At 48.6% G+C, this 17,271-nt stretch overlaps 1 protein-coding gene across 2 annotated transcripts in view; it reads right to left on the reverse strand.

Moving 5' to 3' along the window:
• The window catches only part of ZBTB11 (zinc finger and BTB domain containing 11), a 52,299-nt gene that overhangs the window by 11,592 nt on the left and 23,436 nt on the right, over window positions 1-17,271 (reverse strand). For both annotated transcript variants that reach the window (XM_069757732.1, XM_069757733.1), the window contains exons 6-10: window positions 13,539-13,751; window positions 12,393-12,537; window positions 12,129-12,246; window positions 11,592-11,750; window positions 11,286-11,461 (exon numbers count right to left, since the gene is read on the reverse strand). In XM_069757732.1, the coding sequence (XP_069613833.1) occupies window positions 11,286-11,461; window positions 11,592-11,750; window positions 12,129-12,246; window positions 12,393-12,537; window positions 13,539-13,751 (811 nt within the window). The remainder of the gene's footprint in view (window positions 1-11,285; window positions 11,462-11,591; window positions 11,751-12,128; window positions 12,247-12,392; window positions 12,538-13,538; window positions 13,752-17,271) is intronic.

Genomic DNA, 17,271 nt, shown 5'->3' on the forward strand with positions numbered 1-17,271 from the left:
GACGCCTCTCTTACAAAAGGTGACATTGACCCCTTATTACCCCATATGCCACAGCTACAGGGCAGTGGGAAGAGAGAGGTTAAAGGGACTCTGTCACCTGAATTTGGCGGGACTGGTTTTGGGTCATATGGGCGGAGTTTTCGGGTGTTTGATTCACCCTTTCTTTACCCGCTGGCTGCATGCTGGCTGCAATATTGGATTGAAGTTCATTCTCTGTCCTCCATAGTACACGCCTGCGCAAAGCAATCTTGCCTTGTGCAGGCATGTACTACGGAGGACAGAGAATGAACTTCAATCCAATATTGCAGCCAGCATGCAGCCAGCGGGTAAGGAAAGGGTGAATCAAACACCCGAAAACTCCGCCCATATGACCCAAAACCAGTCCCGCCAAATTCAGGTGACAGGTTCCCTTTAAGTGCCGGAATTGGCGCATCTTACAGATGTGCCATTTCTGGGGCGGCTGGGGGCTGGTATTTTTAGCCGGGGGGTCCAATATCCATGGTCCCTTCCAAGGCTATGAATATCGGCCCGCAGCTGCGTAGCCTTTCTGGCTATAAATTATAGGGGGCCCCCCTATTTAATAGCCAGGCTAAATATACAGCTGTGGGCTGATATTCACAGCCTGGGAAGCTTCATGGATATTAACCCCTTCCCAGTCTACAAACATCGGTCCCCCAGTCGCTGGCTTTCCCTCTCTGGTGCAGAAAATTGCGCAGGAGCCCACACCATATTTTTTTTTTAAATTATACAGATATTGCATTTAAGGCGGGGGGTCACACTTGCGAGAAACTTGCCCGAGTCTCGCACCTCAATACCCGGCACTGCCGCCGGCACTGGGACCGGAGAGTTCAGCTGCATAGAAATACATGCAGCCGCACACTCCGATCCCGAGTGCCGGCGGCAGTACTGAGGTGTGAGACTCATGCAAATTTCTTGCAAGTGTGACCCCAGCCTAAAGGAGAGTGTGTGTGTGTGTGTGTTTTATTTAAGGCCAGGATCACACATGCGAGAAACTCAGACGAGTCTCGTATCTTAACCCCTTCATGACCCAGCCTATTTTGACCTTAATGACCTGGCCATTTTTTGCAATTCTGACCAGTGTCCCTTTATGAGGTAATAACTCAGGAACGCTTCAATGGATCCTAGCAGTTCTGAGAATGTTTTTTTGTGACATATTGGGCTTCATATGTTCGTGGTAAATTTAGGTCGATAATTTTTGCGTTTATTTGTGAAAAGAATGGAAATGTGGCTAAAATATAGAAAATTTCGCAATTTTCAAATTTTGAATTTTTATTCTGTTAAACGAGGGAGTTAAGTGACAAAATAATTTTGGAAACAATTTTTTTTGCTAGGATGTTATAAGGGTTAAAATTTGACCAGTAATCTCATTTTTACATCGAAATTTACAAAACCATTTTTTTTTTTTTAGGGACCACCTCACATTTGAAGTCAATTTGAGGGGTCTATATGGCTGAAAATACCCAAAAGTAACACCATTCTAAAAACTACACCCCTCAAGGTACTCAAAACCACATTCAAGAAGTTCATTAACCCTTCAGGTTCTTCACAGCAGCAGAAGCAACATGGAAGGAAAAAAAATGAACATTTAACTTTTTAGTCACAAAAATGATCTTTTAGAAACTATGTTTTTTTATTTTCCCAAGGGTAAAAAGAGAAACAGGACCACAAAAGTTATTGTACAATTTGTCCTGAGTACGCAGATACCCCATATGTAGGGGGGAACCACTGTATGGGCGCACGACAGGGCTCGGAAGGGAAGGAGCGCCGTTTGATTTTTGAATGAAAAATTAGCTCCAATCGTTAGCGGACACCATGTCGCGTTTGGAGAGCCCCTGTGTGCCTAAACATTGGAGTTCCCCCACATGTGACCCCATTTTGGAAACTAAACCCCCCAAGGAACTTATCTAGATGCATAGTGAGCACTTTGAACCCCCAGATGCTTCACAAATTGATCCGTAAAAATGAAAGTGTACTTTTTTTTTTTTTTTTTTCACAAAAAAATTCTTTTAGCCTCAATTTGTTCATTTCCACATGGGCAACAGGATAAAATGGATCCTAAATTTTATTGGCCAATTTCTCCTGGGTACACCGCTACCTCACATGTGGGGGTAAACCACTGTTTGGGCACACAGCAGGGCTCGGAAGGGAAGGAGCACCATTTGACTTTTTGAATGAAAAATAAGCTCCAATTGTTAGCGGACACCATGTCGCGTTTGGAGAGCCCCTGTGTGCCTAAACATTGGAGCTCCCCCACATGTGACCCCATTTTGGAAACTAGACCTCCCATGGAAGTAATGTAGATGGGGGTTTAAAGTGGTCACCGTACAAGTGCTTCACAGAAGTTTATAACGCAGAGCCGTGAAAATAAAAATAATTTTTCTTTCCTCAAAAATGATGATTTAGCAAGCAATTTTTTATTTTCACATGGGTAACAGGAGAAATTGGACCCCAATAGTTGTTGCCCAGTTTGTCCTGAGTACACTGATACCCCATATGTGGGGGTAAACCACTGTTTGAGCACACGTCGGGGCTCGGAAGGGAAGTAGTGACTTTTGAAATGCAGACTTTGATGGAATGGTCTGCGGGCGTCATGTTGCATTTGCAAAGCCCCTGATGTGCCTAAACAGTAGAACCCCCCCACAAGTGACCCCATTTTGGAAACTAGAACCCCCAAGGAACTTATCTAGATATGTGATGAGAACTTTGAACCCCCAAGTGCTTCACAGAAGTTTACAAAGCAGAGCCGTGAAAATAAAAAAAAAAAATCATTTTTCTTTCCTCAAAAATGATGTTTTAGCAAGCAATTTTTTATTTATTTTCACAAGCGTAACAGGAGAAATTGGACCCCAATATTTGTTGCCCAGTTTGTCCCGAGTATGCTGGTACCCCATATGTGGGGGTAAACCACTGTGTGGGCGCACGTTGGGGCTCGTAAGGGAGGGAGCACCATTTGACTTTTTGAACGCAAGATTGGCTTGAATCAATGGTGGCGCCATGTTGCGTTTGGAGACCCCTGATGTGCCTAAACAGTGGAAACCCCTCAATTCTAACCAACACTAACCCCAACACATCCCTAACCCTAATCCCAACTCTAGCCATAACCCTAATCACAACCCTGACCCCAACACACCCCATTTCCAACCCTAGCCTTAATTCCAACCCTAACCCTATGGCTATGTGCCTACGTTGTGGATTCATGTGAGATTTTTCCGCACCATTTTTGAAAAATCCGCAGGTAAAAGGCACTGCGTTTTACCTGCAGATTTACCACGGATTTCCAGTGTTTTTTGTGCGGATTTCACGTGCGGATTCCTATTGAGGAACACGTGTAAACCGCTGCGGAATCCGAACAAAGAATTGACATGCTGCGGAAAATACAACACAGCGTTTCCGTGTGGTATATTCCGCACCATGGGCACAGCGGATTTGGTTTTCCATAGGTTTACATGGTACTGTAAACATGATGGAAAACTGCAACGAGTCCGCAGCGGCCAATCCGGAATTATTGTCCCTACCTATGGGTGTGATAAAGGGAAGGGAAGGGGGTCATTTACTGTTTTTTATTTTTATTTTGATCACTGTGATATAACCTATCACAGTGATCAAAATGTACCAGGAACGAATCTGCCTGCAGGCACTGCGCATGCGCCCGCCATTTTGGAAGATGGCGGCGCCCATGGAGAAGACGGACAGACACCAGGAGGCTCGGTAAGTATGAGGGGGTGGGATCGGAGCACAGGGGGGTGGATCGGAGCACGGCGGGAGTGGACAGGAGGACGGAGGGGAGCGGACCACAGTACGGGACAGGACGGAGGACTGGGGAGGAGATCGGTGGTGGTGGCGGGGGGCAGATCAGGGTTTCCAGCCATGGCCGATGATCTTGCAGCATCGGCCATGGCTGGATTGTAATATTTCACCACTTTTCATAGCTGAAATATTACAAATTGCTCTGATTGGCTGTTAAAAGTGAAACAGCCAATCAGAGCGATCGTAGCCACGGGGGAGGGGGGCGGGCTAAGCCGCCCCCCTGGGCTGAAGTATTACTCCCCCTGTCGCTGCAGATCAGGTGAAATTGGAGTTAACCCTTTCACCCGATCTGCAGGGACACGATCCCTCCATGACGCCACATAGGCGTCACAGGTCGGATTGGCACCGACTTTCATGACGCCTACGTGGCGTCACAGGTCGGGAAGGGGTTAATAGCCGGCACTCGGGAGTGGAGCGTGCGGCTGCATTGAAATACATACAACAGCACGCTCCACTCCCGAGTGCTGGCGGCAGTGCTGGGTATTAAGATGGGAGACTCATCTGAGTTTCTCGCATGTGTGATCCCGGCCTCTTTGTGCACTTTTTTATTATGTTTATTACTAAACATTGGGCTTGGTATTATCTATAGATCTATCTAGCAATCTATTATCTATCGATCTATTTATTATCTATCGATCTATCATCTATAGCAATATCTGTGTTTACTAGCAATATCTGTGTGTGTAAACATTATTCTTCAATGGAGTATGTAAAAGAAGAGAATGGACAAGAAAATTACATCACAATTTTTTTTTTTTTTTTAATATCTTTATTTAGCTTACAAAAGCACACACAAATCCGCATAAAAAAAAAAGCATCAAAAACGCAGGTGACCTGCCAGTGACCTCAGATGCAGAGTTTACCTGCGTCAAATACTGAGCCGTGGAAACATACCCTTAAGAATTCCCTTTTGGAGGAAGGAAACAAACCGGGAAGACTGAAAGTAGTAAGACCTTTAACCCCTTTACCCCAGCCTGTTTTCATCTTCCTGACCAGTCCAAATGTTACAATTCTGACCACTGTCACTCTATGAGATGACTCTGGAATGCTTCAACAAATCCCAGTGATTGTGTGTTTACGTAAACACACTGTACATAATGGTTATAAATTTGTCAATATGATCTGCGTTTTATTTCTCCGCTGATGGCAGCTTGTTTTTGCAGGACAAGATTATGTTTTCAGCAATAACATTTTTATTTATATTCAATTTTTTTTTATCTAGATTTCACCTTTTTTTGGCAGTATGATGAAAAAGCATTGTTATTGCTAATTTTTTTTTTTAATGGTGTTCACTGAAATGTGTACTTTTGTTTTTACATAAACATACATATTTATAGGCATAATATTTTTTATATTTTTATTATTGAGTTTTGAGAAATAGGGATTTTTGTGTACTCACTGTAAAATCCTTTTCTCCGAGCCACTCATTGGGGGACACAGAACCGTGGGTGTATGCTGCTGCCACTAGGAGGCTGACACTAAGGAAATACAAAAAGGGATAGCTCCTCCTCTGCAGTATACACCGCCCACTGGCTCCAGATAATACTAGTTCGCAGCAAAGCAGTAGGAGATTAACAAGATTTAACCGTAGGAACATGTCAAAGACTAAAACACTCCTCATAGACAACAAGCCAAAAACAAGGGTGGGTGCTGTGTCCCCCAATGAGTGGCTCAGAGAAAAGGATTTTACGGTGAGTACACAAAAATCCCTATTTCTCCATCGCCACATTGGGGGACACAGGACCGTGGGACGTCCAAAAGCAGTTCCTGGGTAGGAATTAAACCAATAGTGTTATCTTATGGCGCCTGCTGTCTACAGGTGCGCTACCGCTGCCTGCAGAATACGCCTACCCAGGCTTGCATCTGAGGATGCCTGAGTATGGACATTGTAATGCTTTGAAAAGGTGTGCAGGCTAGACCAGGTTGCAGCTTTGAAAACCTGCTCTGCAGACACTTGATTCCGAATGGCCCAGGAAGCATCCACCGACCGAGTGGATTGTGTGCCCTGAGGCCAGCAGGGATAGGCTTGCCTCTGACGCGGTAAGCCTCTTGAATGGTTGACCAAATCCGTCTGGCGATTGTCGACTTAGAAGCGGCCAGTCCCTTCCGGTGTTCCGCCAGGAGCACCAACAGAGAATCCATCTGACGAAAAGATGCCGTCCTGGACACGTACTTCCTGAGAGCCCTGACAAGATCCAAGGAGTGAAGAGCCTTCTCCACACGGTGCGTTGGAGTAGGGCAAAGAGATGGAAGTATGACATCCTCATTGAGGCGGAAGGAAAGTAGGGGACGGTCTGAGGACTACCTTGTCTCGGTGGAACGGCGTCAGACAGGAAAGAGCAGCCAACTCCGAGACTGATCTAGGTAATAGCTACGAGAAAGGTCACCTTCCATGAAAGAAGAGATAAAGGGATGTCCTGCAACGGCTCGAAGGGAGATTCCTGAGGACACCCAGGACCAGATTAAGGCCCCAAGCCTCTAGCCGCACTTTGTAGGGAGGCGCCACATGAGAGACTCCCTGAAAGAACGTTCTGACTTGAGGTTTGGAAGCAATTTTTCTTTGAAAAAGGACTGACAAGTCGAGACCTGCCCTTTAAGGGAACTCGGCGAAAGCTCCAAGTCGAGACCGGATTGGAGGAAATCCAGGATGGTAGGGATGTCGAAAACCACCAGAGGGCGACTTCTGCTTCTGCACCAATCAAAGAAGATCCTCCAGGTCCGATGGTAGACGCTCGATGACACCGGCTTTCGGGCACTGATCGAGGTGGAAACTACCTCACGGGAAAAACCTGCTCGAGTCAGAACCCAGCACTCAACAGCCATGCCGTCAAACACAGGGCCCCTGAGTTCTGGTGGTAGATCGGGCTCTGAGAAAGTAGATCTGGACGATCTGGTAGGCGCCAAGGAACGTCTGCGATGAGCTGGACCAGCTCTGCATCCCACGCCCTGCGAGGCCAATCCGGGGCGATGAGAATCACTGGGATACCCTCTGCTCTGATCTTCCTGAGGACTCTGGGAAGCAGGGACAGGGGGGAAACAGGATAGGGAGGTGAAACTGACTCCAAGGAAGGACTAGCGCATCCGCCCCGATCGCTCTGGGGTCCCGGGACCGGGCCACAAACTGAGGTACCTTGGCATTGAACCAGGAAGCCCTCAAGTCTATGTCCGGAGTACCCCAACGAAGGCAAATCTGTTGGAATATGTCCTGATGGAGAGACCTTGCCAGCTGAGGAAATCCGTGGCCCAATTCTCCACTCCTGGAATGTGAACGGCCGATATAACCGAGTGGTTGTTTTCGGCCCAGCGAAGGATGTGCTCTACCTCGCGCATTGCAGCTCTGCTGCGAGTTCCCCCTTGATGGTTTATATAAGCCACAGCCGTGGCATTGTCTGACTGGATACGGATAGGGCGGCCTGCTAGGAGATGATGGAACCGCTTTAGGGACAGCCGAATCGCACTTATCTCCAGGATATTGATGGGAAGACGAGACTCGTGATGAGTCCAGGTTCCCTGCGCAGTGTGATGGCGAAAGACCGCTCCCCAGCCGAGGAGGCTGGCATCGGTAGTGACTAGCAGCCAATGGACTGGGAGGAAGGACCTCCCTTGGAGAAGAGAGGTTCGAAGCATCCACCATTGGAATGTCTGCTTGACCCGAGGAGAAAGAGGACACAGTCGGTCGAGAGAGAATGGACTCCCGTCCCATGCGTCCAGCAGAGCGTGCTGGAGGGGACGGAGGTGTAGTTGCGCAAATGGAATCGCCTCCATTGCGGCCACCATCTTCCCGAGAATCCTCCTGCCGAAATGGATGGAACAGGTGAACGACTGAAGAAGCTTCCAGACCCCCTGTTGGAGAGCCAGGACCTTGTCCCGAGGAAGAAGCACCAACCCTAGGGAGGTATCCAGGGTCAAGCCCAGGAAGGAGATCCGTTGAGCTGGAACAGGAGATGACTTTTTTTAAGTTGATCAACCAGCCCAGCCGAGAAAGAGTATCCAAGGAAATGCGGATGCACTTCTCGCAGGCTTGGAAGGATGGGGCTTTGACCAGTAAGTCATCTAGGTAGGGAAACACGACTAGACCCCGAGAATGCAGAATGGCCATGACAGCCGCCATGACCTGTGGAGGTACGCAACCCGGATGTCGATGGATTCGCCGTGTTCCATCGTCCATCCTGAAATGACAGACTTTGAAAAATCTGTTCAAGAGCTTTAGGTCCAGGATGGGCCTTACTGTTCCATCCTTTTTGGGAACCATAAACAGATTTGAATAAAAACCGCAGAACCTTTCGGCCTCTGGGACAGGGACAATCACTCAGTCTTGTCATAGCGACTGAATGGCCTGGGAAAATGCCCAAGTGCGCATTCCCGCGTCGGGGGGGCGGGAAGCGAAAAACCGGGTTGGAGGGGGAGAGAAAAATCGGTTTTGTAACCAGAGGACACCAGATCCCTGACCCACTCATCGTGAACGACTGCGAGCCAGGCATGACGAAACAAAAGAAGGCGTCCGCCTACTTTGCTGGTGTCATCCGGACAAGATTGCGAGTCATTTAGAAGAAGATGCTTGGGGTCTGGATCCCCTGGACCTAGACTGCGTGGAGCGGCCCCTCCAGGAATGGTTGGGCCTGTATGAAGCCTGAGGGCTTTTGTCTCTGCTGGCGCAGCGCCCCAAACCAGGGGAACTGGCTGAGGAGTGCCATGCATAAGTTCCACGAAAGGGCCGAAAACGAGCCTGCGGCTGTTGTCAACCCAGGTAGCAGCGAAGGAGGGAAAGAGTGCCGAGCCTGAAGCCTCGAAAGCTGAGCGGGCAAGACTGTCAACTAGGAGATCTGTGGGATCTATGATAGAAGATCCGGCCGGCACGGATAGGACAGTTTTAGAGGACAAACGTGAGACAGGAGGATCCACAGGAGGGGATTCTGTACATCGTTTGCGGAGATCAGGAGAAAAAGGATATTTGGACTCCAGAGATCTCTGGCCCTGAAAGAGTTTGGACGCTCCCTATGTCTCTGGACTATGTCCTGGAACACCGGGTGGTTGACAAACACCCTGTGAGTACGCTTGGTCCTTTTGAAAGACACCGAATTATCCGTACTGGAGGTCGCCGGTTCCTCATCAACCTGAAGGGACTGGTTGACGGCCTCGATGAGACTATCTATAGTGCTCTGGTAACCTGGCGACTCCAGATCTAGAGGCCCATCAGACTCAGGATCAGAGTCCTGGTCGGAAGAGGTGCCTGGGGAGCGAGAGCGGGAAGCGGAGCTAACGGACGCCGAGGCACCGGAGGGCCTGGGGGACGAGCTACGGACGCGCTTCCTAGATGACCACTTGTGCTTAGAATGAGAGTGGCCCCTGCAGGCTGACGATTCCCCAGCCATAGGGGAAACATCCTGAATAGGCGGATTAGTGGTCCTGCTCCTGGTTGGATCCTGGAGGGACTCGATAGCTTTAGTCAAAGAAGCCATATATTGCGAAAGTGACAAAGCCCACTCAGGGGGGCTGGCCACCGCGGGCTCGTTTGCAGTGGGGGCTCCTGAGCGCATTTAGGGTCACAAGCATTAGAGAGGAGCAGTATGCCCGCTTGGTAGCACAGCCTGACAGGAGGTGCAAGAAGTGAAGAACATTATGTGTTTTTGCAGACTTTTTGGGTTTATGCAGACATGTTGTCAGTTAACCTCCGTGCAGAGCTGTGGGGCACCTGTGCAGCTAGTGAGCAGAGCACGGTGTGCAGGAGTAGGAGGGCTTGTGTCAGTGTGCAGCACACCTACCCAGGTTCTGTGTCCGGATGCCGCACTGAGACTGGACAGGATTTGGTGGCGTTCTGAGGCTCCTGAGAGACACCAGGAGCTCTAGGCGTGCATAACCTCTGTCCAAGATGGCCGCCGAGAGTTGAGAGGCGCTTCTCGCTGTATGCGAAAAACGCTGAAGCGGTGGGCGGAGCCTAGCGCGTGACGCGGAATGCGGCCTAGCTGAGGCTGAAGCCGGGGACTAAATTAGCGGGAGACCCCCCACCCCTATCAGACTCACTGCTTGTGGTCCTTTTCAGGTGAGGTACGAGGGGAAATGTAGTCAACCTCAATCCACCGCCCTCTTGATGAGGGGGTGGAGAGGGACTGAGGAGCTCCATGCAGCACCGCTGTTCTACTGTGGTGGTGCAGAGGGAGGGCGGCTGGACTGTGCCCAGGAAAAGTGCCTCTGTGTATCCTAAGGGTTCGCTCCCCTAAGATTTCACAGGGCTAGTTCACGGTCGAACATCCCACGTCGCAGGAAAGGGTACGGGGAGTAAACTCGCCGTGCTCGCCTGTTGATGTTTCGGGGGGAGATCGGCCCCCTTAAAAGGGTCCGTCGTCACCTTCATCCTCTTGCGCAAAGTTAAAAATAAAATTAAAAAATAAAACGTCTGGTGGAAAAAAAAAAAAAAAAAACAGACGCAGTGTGCCTCTTACGGACACTAAGCAAGAACTGGTATTATCTGGAGCCAGTGGGCGGTGTATACTGCAGAGGAGGAGCTAACCCTTTTTGTATTTCCTTAGTGTCAGCCTCCTAGTGGCAGCAGCATACACCTACGGTCCTGTGTCCCCCAATGTGACGATGGAGAAATTTTTTTTGTAATTTGTCCCCTCTCAGCTTAACCTCCACCTGCTGTACAGCTATTGCTTGCCTCCACGACAGCTACTCCATAAATTACCGGCACGCTGCCACCTCGCTGGCAGGGACTCCATACATGACAGGATGGCGCTGCTCCGCAGCTGCTGCTGTGAAGTGGGTAAGAAACACCCCCGTGGGAGAATCGCGGACCGACGGGGAGAGGAGAGACTTGCGGACAAAGTAGCTGCTGCATCAACCCCCCCCCCCCCCCCCTCCCCTCAGTGTATGCTCGAGTCAATAAGTTTTCCTGTTTTTTTTTAGGTAAAATTAGGTACCTCAGCTTATACTCGGGTAGGCTTATACTCGAGTATATACAGTATTTCCTTTATGTGACTAACTTTTATTACTCTGATCACTGGTATAATGCATTGCAGTACACATGTGACACTGACAAACGCCTTTTAGATCATGCTCCTGTCAAGATCTAACAGACCACTGTAGCTGGCACACCCGGTTGTCATCATTTGATCTCAGACTGCCACAACAATGATTGACAGGCCGCGAATACGTCGCAGGGGTGCTGATCGGAATGCAGAAGGAGCCCCTTCCCTCTCGCGGCCTCCTAAATGCTGCAATCACTATTGATCAATATCAGTATTAAATGTATTATTCAGATTTGTGTGAAGTCTAACTTTAAATTAATCTAAATCTCAGCTCATTCTGGGCCAGGAGGTGGTACTAAATAGCGGCTGACAGAGAACACAAGGTTCACACTAATACAGTGAATAAGCCAGCCATTGACCAGACCACCCACTGGACTCCACATATGCCATGAATGATCAGAGACTCAGGATGACAACTTGTCTTTGTTTTACCTTCATGGTTGTTCACATGTCTTCTGAACTCTCTCAGTTGGGTAAAGGTTTTTCCACAATGGGTACAAACTCGCTCAATATTCCTCTTAATTCTTCCCTTTTTGCCATGGGTTGCCTTATTGACATGTCTCCTGAATAATGACTTCTCAAAGAACTCCTTTCCACATGTGTTACATCTGAAATGATGATAGTGGACACATGCGGTAGCAAATTTGATGAGATCAACTACACACAGAAGTACCGAGCTATAGCGAGAGGGATAGTCAGGTATGTTACCAGATAGTACAAGAAATAAAGGATCCTCACCTGTACGGCTCGGTTACAGAATGGGATTTTACATGCGAGTACCAATCTTTCTTCCAGCTGTAGCACTTCCCACAAACCTCACACTCAAAGGGCTTCACGCCAAAGTGCTTATTCATGTGCTGCTGCAGATCCCGGGCTTCAGAGAAACTTTTTTCACACCTATATTCAATACAAATATCAGAAACTGAAACTCTCTGATAGAAGGTGAATGTCACAAACAGAAGTACAGTTATTGAAATGCTTCCCACGTGGGAACTTACTGGGTGCAACTGTATTAAAGGTGTAATACGCATATTCTATACTGCTACTGTTTGCAGCCCAGTAAGTGACCCAGTGTCAGAACCAGGCCGTTTTCAGTATAAAGAAACCTCTACCAGATGAAAAGAGTATTTCGGACAGCCAGTGAATACCAGTTGAAGGGAAAAGGCGATGTTACTCAATCTCAGTTTACAAACATTACAGAGGGGTAAAATAAAAGACGTGTGCGGGAGGCTTGTTGGGTCCAAGACTGTGAGAAGAAACAAAGTGGACACTTACTGTGTGCAGTGATATTTCTGAACTTCAGGTTTGGGCTTGTGCTGCTTGAGATGTTTACTGAGACCAGATGCCCGATGGAAAGTTTTCCCACACATTGTGCAAAGATACTTTGTTTCGCCTACAGAACAAAAAGAATCACTTAAAATAATTAAGCTAAGACTCCCTGAAGCCCAAGAGGATAAGGCGGCATTTACCATAAGCCGCAAACAACTCATCAGTATGGAAATCTCCAGACAAGTTGGACATTCAGCCGCCATGAATTACCTGTATGGGTGCTCACATGTTCCTGCAGGCTGCGGTTGGTCACAAAGGACTTGTCACACAGATTACATTGGAACTGCTTGTGTGTTTCATGTAAAGCCTGGTGCATCTTTAAACCATTCTTGTGAGTGAATGTCTTCTGACAAATCTTAGGAGGAAAAAAATATATATAAACAACTCGGACTTCTAGAATATATTGATCTAAATGCAATCTTACTCTATTTCCATCTTCATGGGATACTTTAACAGTCAGATAAGAATCTTGAAAAATAAAAAAAATACTCAGAAAGCAGTATTTCCTCACTAATACTACAGGTTTACGCTGTCTAAATAGAAACCAACCCAGCTGCTTATCAAATGCTAAGAGAATGGGGCACCTATGGTGGCCCACCCTAAAACAGCTACACCATCTCCAAAAAACATGGCGAATATGAGAAAAAGGAGTACCACGTGATAATTTAACAAAAAAAAAAAAACAAAAAAAAAAAAAAAACACAACAATATAAATCTTTGTTAAATATCAAAAAGAATACATAAAGCACATGAAATAAAGTAACTCATACCCCACAGAGGTACAGATAGGAAGAGAGGTAACCACCTCAACAGGTAGCAGGCATTATATCATAGTCATGAAACAAAAACAAGACCACGGAAAAAGGATGCCCCCATATTAATTTAACAGACACACATATCACACAGGATAATACCTAAAAAGTGCAAGGGGACAAGCTTACCCAGGTCTATGAGCTAGAGAGGTGGTCACCCCCAAGGACGGATTTATTTTTTTGATATTTAATAAAGATTTATACTGTTGTTTAGTAAAATTATCGCCTGGTACTCCTTTTTCTCCTATTTGCCAGGTTTACGCTGTATAAGTAGCTTTTTTTGCCTCACTATTGCTTGGCTTTAGCAGCCACCACCACGGTGGGTGCACTGGTGACATGTATATCAGACTGGTCTCCTCCCTGTATGTTCACCTGGCAGATGAGGAGCAAGTTTCTTGTGTATTCATTATGTTCCCTCATCCCCCTCACATAAGTCCTAGTGCAGAACCTGAGGATGCCTTATCAATAAAGTAAAGCTGTAGGACGTGTATCGCTAGCAGATGACCTATACACATCACATTTTTTACTACTGCGCCACACTTACCTGGCATTCATGAGGCTTAACGCCAGTATGTTTGAGCATATGTAGCCTCAAAGAGTACATCTTTGGAAGGGTTCTTCCACAAATGTCACATATGTATTGCCGCTTGGTCATTCCTTTGATCTCTTCTGCCTCCATATCCGGCTCTGTTTTACGAGAGTGCCTGATCAAATGGGCACGTAATGACGCCCTGTACTGGAACTCCTTCTTGCACAGCTATAAGATAATTAAGATATACAACACTTTATAAAAATAAATAATTAACTTTCTGTACATTTCTATTTTTTCACTAATCTATATGTGGATGCAGCTTTAGCTAACCAACCCAGCATAGTGGCCACTTATTTCTTGGCAAGGAAAATTTCCATAAAAGATGTTGGTCATTTAAATGACAGCCCTTGTTAACATCCTAACAGAGCGTATGGATGGTTGTCTTGATGAAACCATTCCCTTTAACAGCTTCAGAAGCCCCCCATAGCCTTTTAACATCCAGGAGATCATGCTCCTACTGTATAGTGATGTTCCAAAACGTCATAGCATGGTAGTACAGCTATGCATGACTGTGTAAAGAGGGAGTGGGGATTCACCATAGAGAAGGCACAGATGGTTTATTCGCTTCTGTGCCTTCTCCATTGGTGTATACATAGCACTAAAGAAGCGCTGGGTCCACAGTAATAGGAAGCCCCGATGTTGCTTCCTCCTCTATACACAGAGGACATGTGGTCGTTGTACAGGGAGAGAACAGGAGCTGCTGGGCGATCAGAAGCCCAGACATCTCTGCTGGTAAGTAGGCTGCATTCTCTCTGTAACAAGGGCTAAAGTACCAGCCCCAGTTACAAAAGAGATAAGTTGAAAAAAAAAATATTTCAATATTTAAATGCCCCCCATTACCTTATGGAAGGCCCAATATGTAAAATAAATGAAAAATAGGGATTTGTGTGTGTACTCACCGTAAAATCCTTTTCTCCGAGACACTCATTGGGGGACACAGGACCATGGGTTATGCTGCTGTCACTAGGAGGCTGACACTAAGCTGAGACAAAAAAAGGTTAGCTCCTCCCCTGCAGTATACACCCTCATGCTGGCTTCCAGAGACCCAGTTCAGTGCAAAAGCAGTAGGATAATAACAACAATATAACAGGTAACTTTAGAATATAACATGTCAAACCAACAGTCAAAGACCAAAAAGGCAACGAGCCGTAAGGCTACCAGGGTGGGTGCTGTGTCCCCCAATGAGTGTCTCGGAGAAAAGGATTTTACGGTGAGTACACACAAAAATCCCTATTTCTCCTTCACCTCATTGGGGGACACAGGACCATGGGACGTCCCAAAGCAGTCCCTGGGAGGGAAACAATACAACCAAATTACTCCGTGTACCATCCGACTACAAATGCGCAACGGCTGCTTGCAGGATACGCCTGCCAAGGGCCGCGTCCGCAGAGGAGTGGATGTGGACATTGTAGTGTTTTGAGAAAGTATGCAGGCTGGACCACGTTGCGGCCTTGCAAACCTGCTCCACTGTTGCCTGGTGCCGGATGGCCCAGGAAGCACCCATCGACCGAGTGGAGTGAGCTCTAATCCCCGCCGGGATAGGACTGCCCCTGACCCGATAGGATTCCTGGATAGCGGATCGGATCCATCTGGAAATCGTGGATTTAGACGCAGCCAAACCCTTTCTGTGACCCTCCGGGAGCACGAAAAGGGCGTCCGATTTTCTGAAATGCGCCGTTCTGGAAATGTACCTCCTGAGGGCCCGTACTACGTCCAGAGTATGGAGAGCCTTTTCGACCCTATGTTTGGGCTGCGGGCAGAAGGAGGGAAGAATGATGTCCTCGTTAAGGTGGAAAGATGAGACCACCTTCGGAAGAAACACCGGGGAAGGGCGTAGGACTACCTTGTCCTGATGAAAAGCAAGGAAAGGTGCCCGGCAGGATAAAGCGGCGAGCTCTGAAACCCTTCTGATGGACGTCACCGCTACCAGGAAGGCAACCTTCCAAGAGAGGACAGAGAGCGGAACGTCTTCAAGGGGTTCGAACGGAGGTTCCTGAAGAGCCCCCAGGACCAAGTAGAGATCCCAGGTCTCTAAAGGCATCCTGTAGGGGGGAACCACATGGGAGACTCCCTGAATGAAGGTCCTGACCTGGAGGTTGTTGGCGATCTTACGCTGGAACAGCACGGATAACGCTGAGATCTGACCTTTAAGGGAACTCAGGGCCAGGCCGGAATCCAGACCAGACTGAAGGAAATCCAAGATGCAAGGGATAGAGAAAACGAGCGGAGGGTGACCCCGGAGCCTGCACCATGAGAAGAAGGTTTTCCAGGCGCGGTGGTAAATGGAGGCGGAAGACGCCTTACGAGCGCTTAACATGGTGGGGATGACCTGCTGAGAGAAACCGGCACGAGTTAGAATCCAGGTTTCAACAGCCACGCCGTTAAACGTAGGGCCCCTGAGCTCTGGTGGCAAATCGGAGCTTGGAGAAGCAGGTCTGGGCGGTCTGGTAACCGCCAGGGAACGTCGGCCACGAGCTGAACGAGTTCCGCGTACCAAGCGCGACGTGGCCAATCTGGGGCGACCAGAATGACCGGAACTCCCTCCGTCTTGATCTTTCGGATCACCTTCGGCAGTAAGGGAAGGGGAGGGAACACGTATGGGAGCTGAAACTGATGCCACGGAGAAATCAGCGCGTCTACTCCTATGGCCTGGGGATCCCGAGAACGTGCAATGAAGTTGTGGACATTGGCGTTCAATCTGGACGCCATCAGATCCACGTCCGGGGTCCCCCAGCGAAGACAGATCTGGTGAAATACCTCTGGGTGGAGTTCCCACTCCCCCGAGGCAAGGCCCTGGCGGCTCAGGAAGTCCGCCGCCCAGTTCTCGACTCCCGGAATGTGTACCGCAGAGATGATGGAATGGTTGGATTCGGCCCAACGAAGGATGAGGGAGACTTCCTGCATCGCCGCCCTGCTGCGGGTACCCCCCTGGTGGTTGATGTAAGCCACCGCCGTGACGTTGTCCGATTGGACTCGTACTGGGTGGCCCGCGAGCAGGGCGTGAAAGCGACTCAGAGCAAGTCTGATAGCGCGAATCTCCAGGATGTTGATGGGGAGTCTGGATTCCCGAACTGTCCAACGGCCCTGGGCAGAGTGGTGGAGAAACACCGCCCCCCAGCCGAGGAGACTGGCGTCGGTGGTTACCATTAACCAGCAGATCGGGAGGAAGGACTTCCCCTGGAGAAGAGACGAGCCCAGGGTCCACCATACGAGAGATTGTCTGACCCGCGGGGACAGGGGGCAAGGACGGTCGAGAGATGAGAGACTCCTGTCCCAGTTGTCCAGCAGAGCCTGTTGCAAGGGACGGAGATGGAGTTGAGCAAAGGGAACCGCTTCGATTGCTGCAACCATCTTTCCCAGGATCTTCATGGCGAACCGAATGGTTCGCGGACGAGGATGGCATAGCGCTCGGGCTCCCTGATGAAGCGCTTGGGCCTTGGACCGAGGAAGCAAGACCAGCCCCCTTGAAGTGTCCAGGATCATTCCCAGAAAGGAGATCCGACGGGCAGGAACGGGAGAGGACTTGTCCAAGTTGATCAGCCAGCCCAGGCGCGAAAGGGAATCCAGGGTAATGTGGATGCTTGACTCGCAGGATTGGAAAGACGGGCCCTTTATGAGGAGATCGTCTAAGTAAGGTAACACGACGACTCCTCGAGAATGAAGGATGGCCATGACAGCCGCCATG

Source organism: Ranitomeya imitator, chromosome 3, assembly GCF_032444005.1.
Source record: "Ranitomeya imitator isolate aRanImi1 chromosome 3, aRanImi1.pri, whole genome shotgun sequence".
Classification (NCBI taxonomy): domain Eukaryota; kingdom Metazoa; phylum Chordata; class Amphibia; order Anura; family Dendrobatidae; genus Ranitomeya; species Ranitomeya imitator.